The 5,772-nt window shown below is 30.4% G+C and overlaps 1 protein-coding gene across 1 annotated transcript; it reads left to right on the top strand.

Annotated features, from left to right (window-relative positions):
- The first annotated feature begins 208 nt into the window (after nucleotides 1–208).
- Obp50e (Odorant-binding protein 50e) lies at nucleotides 209–5,772 on the top strand. The gene is made up of 5 exons (XM_065512951.1): nucleotides 209–274; nucleotides 357–428; nucleotides 4,907–5,026; nucleotides 5,189–5,348; nucleotides 5,547–5,772. Exons 1-5 carry the CDS (start codon nucleotides 209–211, stop codon nucleotides 5,765–5,767), a joined length of 639 nt encoding a protein of 212 aa, XP_065369023.1. The 3' UTR covers nucleotides 5,768–5,772.

Genomic DNA, 5,772 nt, shown 5'->3' with positions numbered 1-5,772 from the left:
ACAGCTTGTATTATCACCATCATCATCCATGGTCATCAGCAACGGGAATAGCATTGGAAATTTCCGCTTCACCTAACAGTCAACACATTTCAAATTGTGTATAAAAACATTAAAAATGTTTAACTTTCGCTTAAAAACTCAATTCAAATTTAAAGTTTTTATAGTTTTCATCCGTTAGTCGTCATCGTACGTAGAGTTGGTGACAAAAATGCTTGCAGCTCAAAGTGTTTGGATATTAGCCGTTCTATTTTGTTTGAATGCATTCACTCGTAATGTAAGTGAAAAATGAGGAAATTATACTAGAAGTTTTAAAAAAAACCAATTATATTTTTCACCTTTTTGTTAAATTTGTTTAGGGCTGGTCAGAAGCTGCTGACATGCCGATGGGTTCGTTTAATTGTTCACAACCACCAAGATTTGAAAATTTTGTAAGTAACCTTCAATTTGTTTGCACATAATTTCTTAGCCATTTAAGTTGCCTTTAGACGATAAGACTGTCAAAAAAGGGATAACAGTCGTTTGACTGTTGCTTTTACACGATCAGTATGTTTGCTTTGTTTCCATACAAATTACCGCATTCGATTAAGATTATGGCATTCGATATCGAGCATTAAATTTATTACTTTTTGTTAGAATTTCGATATTGAAATAATTTTTTATTACGATAGCCTATTCGTTCACGAATTCAGTAATTTGGCCCCTGATCTAATACGACTTGCTTCTTTTTTTGAAAAATTTAAAAAAATAGTATTGAATTTTCATCCTTATTTTCACTCAAATGACCTTTATCATACAAATACTTTAACATGTCTACATTCCAGTTCCACTTAATTTTAGACGAATATAAGCTTGATACTAATTCAGATTCTAATTCCGAAAAATCAAATGAAGTACGAAAAGTTTCAGCTAAAGAAATTCTAAATCAAACTAAAGCTAAAGGAAATATAATAAATAAAAATCAACTAAATATTTGATACTTTATAGAAAAATAAAAGTGAAAATCATGCATTTAAGGGTTAAACGTTTTAAATAAGAGCTAGCCGTGCAAAAAGTTGTGCTAAAAGTTTGCTAAGAATCAAAATATTTTGGAATTAAATCTGTCATTTCAGACTGGATTTTCCGATTTTCAAGCAAAGAATTTAGAAAAATAAATTGCTTGGAACATTCTGCTTTAAATATTTAAAAAAGCAGAATTCGTTTTAAATTATTTAAAAAAGCAGAATTCGTTTTAAAATATTTAAATATTTCATTACAGTTAAAAACGTGTAATTGTTAATAATAAATTAATTGACATTTGCAGCCACTTTATTTTTAATCTATCTGGGTACAAAGCAAACAATATGCACATATTTAATTATTATTAAAAACATCTACTTACAATGTAACAAAGAATACAGTATACATAAGGAAGGCCCTTATAATTATTATACGTCAGCTGAAAATTTAAGCCAAATCGGATAACGTCGGATAAAATGTGAAACCGATACTCTGTTCCAAAGTGAAGCGTATCCCAGAGAGAGCGTTCTGTATCGATCGAAACAAATAGTAGTCAGAAAGAGGTAAATATATCTGTAACTTCTAAACGGTGCAAAAAGGAAGTGTCGTCGAGTTTAAGGTTTTTCGATCCCAGGGGCGAGGCCAGGGGTCCCCAAAGTAGGACACCTCGGGTATGTTAAATTTTTAAAACGGTCCTATTTCTTCGTTTGTGTTCCGATTTCAAAAAAAATACATACATATATAAAAACCTCGTCGTGGCTATCAATTATATCTTATAGTTTAGGAGATATTGGCATTTGAAAATTAAATTTTCAACATTTTTAACCATCATACTCCAGATTTTTGATAACAGAGGGTTCGAATATTTCCCGATTTTCCTTTATTGGACTAACAATAAATGTATGTGTCAAATAAAAAAAGAATTGTTTCAAAATAATGACTGATTCCAAATTTGAATTTCAAAAATTAAAAAAAACGATTTTTCGCTATTTTTTTTTTTTTTGGAAAAAAGTATTTTTTTTCTTTTTAAGTTGTCTAAAACATTTCTATGAAGATGTATGTATATGGAATTTATAATTTTTGAAAAGCTAACTTTTACTTTTTTTATTTTAAATGAAAAAAAACTTGAAAATTGTTGACACCGAGGGACAAGGTTCATTCAAAACTCCTATTTTTTATGTAAAATTCAACTTTAGGGAAAAAATTCTCAAATCGCATAGTCAATATTAAAATATAGTTTAGATGGCCCAATGTGTTCTTAATTATTTTGTAAAGGATTCAGATAATTGCGCCCCTGATATGGATATTAAAGCCAAAAAACTAAAAAATCATAATTTTGGTACTTTTCTGGGAATTGCAGGATTCCTGATAACAAATTTCAAAATTTGTTTTTAGTTTTGCATTTTCAATATAAGAATATAATTTCATTAAAAAATATTGATAAATAAAAATTCTACTTCAATTTGAAAAATTAGTTTTTTCTCAAAAACTCAATAAAAATCATTTTTTGTCATATTTTTAAAAAAAGATTATTCCATGAATTTTTTAATTACACAGTACAACACGTGATTTTGGGACTCAATTCTGACAATTGCACGTGAAAGTAGGAACTTCTGCATCATTAGTTTTGTCAAGTTGGCTGCCGTAATAATTTAATGGTCATACGAATTTTTTTTCCTCAAGGTGGATTTTATAACAATTATTCTATATTTTAGCACGGTTATATCTCGTATACAGTACGGAATATCTCTTCTGTGGCTGAAGCAAAGTTGTAGATATTGAATAGTAGAAAAAATGTACGGAACATACCTACCCGAAAAAGGTGCATCCAGTGCCTTAAAAATCGCAAAAATGCCCATTTTGAAATTTTTTACCAATTTTTCACCTTTTTTGCTCAATAACTTAATTACAAATCCAATTATGGACCGATCACCATGAAATTAGGTCGTGTGATTTGTGTCTATATGAAAGTTCATTTTTAGCAGATTTATGCACTTTAAAGTGATTTTCGGAAGCGTGTCTTATATGGGAGCTATGACTAATCATGGACCGATCAAAGTAGGATACCTTCGACATGTTTAAAAACGTGACATTTGTTTGTTTCCCATCCGATTTCAAAGAATTTTCTCTTATAATTTCCGAGTTACAGGCATTTAAAAATTTAAATTTTAAAATTTTGCCATACCTTGGTCCGATTTTTTAAAAATATAGAGCGTACTTTTGGTTGGAATGGACTCAAATTTATTTTGTTAGTTAGACAACTAAATTACCAATAATATACAAACGATTTCAGAGAACTGTCAATTATGGATCCAAAAATAAACGACTTTCAATTTAAAAATTTAAAAAATATTATAATTTTTATGTTTTTTGGACGAAAAGAACTGAATTCTTTTTTTATTAAAAAAAACTTTCTTAAAGAACCTATAACAATTTTCTGTTTTTCTGTAAGGTATCTTTACGATGAATATTTTGGTATAAAAAACATTTCCTGTTTTTCGAATATGTCGCCTTTCGGAATTGGACCTATTTTTTTATCAAAATTTCAACTTTGGGCCACATGTTCTAAAATCCCAAAGCTGTGATCAGAAAACGGAAAGCAGCTTTGGAAACCTTGATGTGTTCCCTATTTGTCCCTAAAGTATTTTCCCAGCCCCGAAGCAAACTTGTACCCTATAGGCAAAATTGTAAAAAATACCATTTTTGGGATTATCGCTTAAATTTTTAGGAATTGCGGGATTCCCTTTGACCTTTTGACAAGTTTTTTTTACACTTTATTATTAAATTGTTAAATGAGAAATTTAAAAAACTTTTAAAATTTCATTTCATTACAAATTTGTTGAGTTTCTAAAACTAAAATTTGTATCAAAGTTTTAATAGGATGGCAAATTTTAGTAACAATTGATCCACATCAATTACGAACTAATTCTTGGTCTTACAATTCAAAATTTCAGTCAATGTCTCAATTAGATTCAAAAATATGCCACTCTAAAACTCCGTCCTTCAAAAATATTGCACTTTTAATAGGACCCTTTTTGTCCCACCAAATACAGAGAATTACATTAGAGCAATTAATATTTGACTTTGGTATCGATTTGGCTGATTGGCCGGGATTCTCATATTTTCCATCAAAATTATTTTCTTTTATAGCGTCAAACATCTTTTCGGTTATGCAAAATCGTATTTCAAGGTCTCTCGGCTTCAATTGGTATGGTACCCAATTTCCTTGCTTTTGGATGAATCCTGCTGTTCGCAAACATTTTGAAATTGCAGCTTGAGTTGGAGTTTGCCAGCTCTGGTTGAGTTTGAGAACAATCTTCATGGAGTAATAGCGCCAATTATTATTCTTCAAACTTTTTTAGCTGGCCTGGGAGATCTTTGTCTTCCGAATCAAAATCACTACTTCTGAACTGAACAAATCATCTCACTCTCGTTAGAACCGATGGAACACATTCACCCTAAGCTTTGGTGAGCAATCGGTATGCTTCAGCGGCACTTTTTTCATATTAACGAAGTAAAGCGAAACTTTCCGCATATAACGCTTTGGTTGATACAACATACGACATTTTCGAAGCAAAAAAAATTTATAATTTTTAATAACTAAATGAGAATAAATGACAGATGTACCCTTCAGAATGATGTATTCAAAAGATACGCCGTTTGTTGTATCCAACATTGTACGATCTATTTCGTGTCTCATTGTTGAGTCAACCCACAGAATGTTTCCATAGATATATTAAAAAATATTAAATGAAACATCTGTCAATATATGTTCAATATTTAAAAAAACACTCACTCTCATGCAATATTTATACAAGAATCATCTCATTTTCATAACGAATATTTTCATATGTATGTGTTTTTATTTAAATTTCTCATTTTTATTTTTATTTTTTTTTTATTCTAACAGGACATCAGTAAGTGCTGTCGTTTACCTATAATAAATATGGGTGATGCAATTGAAAAATGTCATACACAAATAAAGTCTTTTAAATCGCACAGTGACAAATATCCAGCATATGCACATGTGGCAAGTATTCAGGAAATATTTATATGAAATTAAGTTGAAATTGTTATTTGTGTGTTCATGCTCAATTGAATTTTCCAATTGCTTAAGACATCAAATAGCAAGACATTTTATTTTATATTGTTTTTATTATAATTTTCTTTGAATTTTCTTTTTATTGTGCAGTGTTATCCGGATTGTATTTATCGTGAAACAAATTCCCTCAAGGATGATGGTGATATACATATTGAAAATGTCCAAAAGTTTTTGACAACAAATGTTGAACAACGTGACAAGATTATTGTGCCAACGATTGTTGAATCCTTTCGGACATGCTTGACCAACAGTGCGTAGATAATTTTATTCTCCCCCCCACCCCTTCCCTTTACTCATTGTCCTTACATCTACATCCACTTCCATTACCATAATTATTTCCCTATGATTTATTATCATAATCAATTTGTTTGCTTGTCTGTCTGTCTGAGTTTTAATCCTTTTCTTTGTTGTCTTCTTTTACATTTCATTTATTTTATTTTATTTGTAGTTAAGCAAAATATGCAGGCCAAAGGCATAAAAATGTTTTCGAAATTAACTGACTTGGGCTGCTCCCCATATGCCAGCATGGTTTATGGCTGTGTTAATGCTGAGACCTTTCTGCACTGTCCCCCAGAGATGTGGCAACAAAACGAAAGTTCTTGCAACTTGGCAAAAAGTTTTGCCCAGCAGTGTAATCCTTTGCCGCACGTACCACTGCCAACGGTTTAATTTAC

This window comes from Calliphora vicina, chromosome 5 (assembly GCF_958450345.1).
Source record: "Calliphora vicina chromosome 5, idCalVici1.1, whole genome shotgun sequence".
NCBI classification, from domain to species: domain Eukaryota; kingdom Metazoa; phylum Arthropoda; class Insecta; order Diptera; family Calliphoridae; genus Calliphora; species Calliphora vicina.
This window is presented reverse-complemented; position numbering and strand designations above follow the sequence as displayed.

What these genes read in the sequence shown, in the direction of transcription:
- Obp50e (XM_065512951.1), top strand. Translation starts at nt 209, where the DNA reads ATGCTTGCAGCTCAAAGTGTTTGGATATTAGCCGTTCTATTTTGTTTG. An exon ending in TGAATGCATTCACTCGTAAT is followed by an intron (nt 275 to 356) that starts GTAAGTGAAAAA and finishes AAATTTGTTTAG; the next exon opens with GGCTGGTCAGAAGCTGCTGA. An exon ending in TCGGACATGCTTGACCAACA is followed by an intron (nt 5,349 to 5,546) that starts GTGCGTAGATAA and finishes TTTTATTTGTAG; the next exon opens with TTAAGCAAAATATGCAGGCC.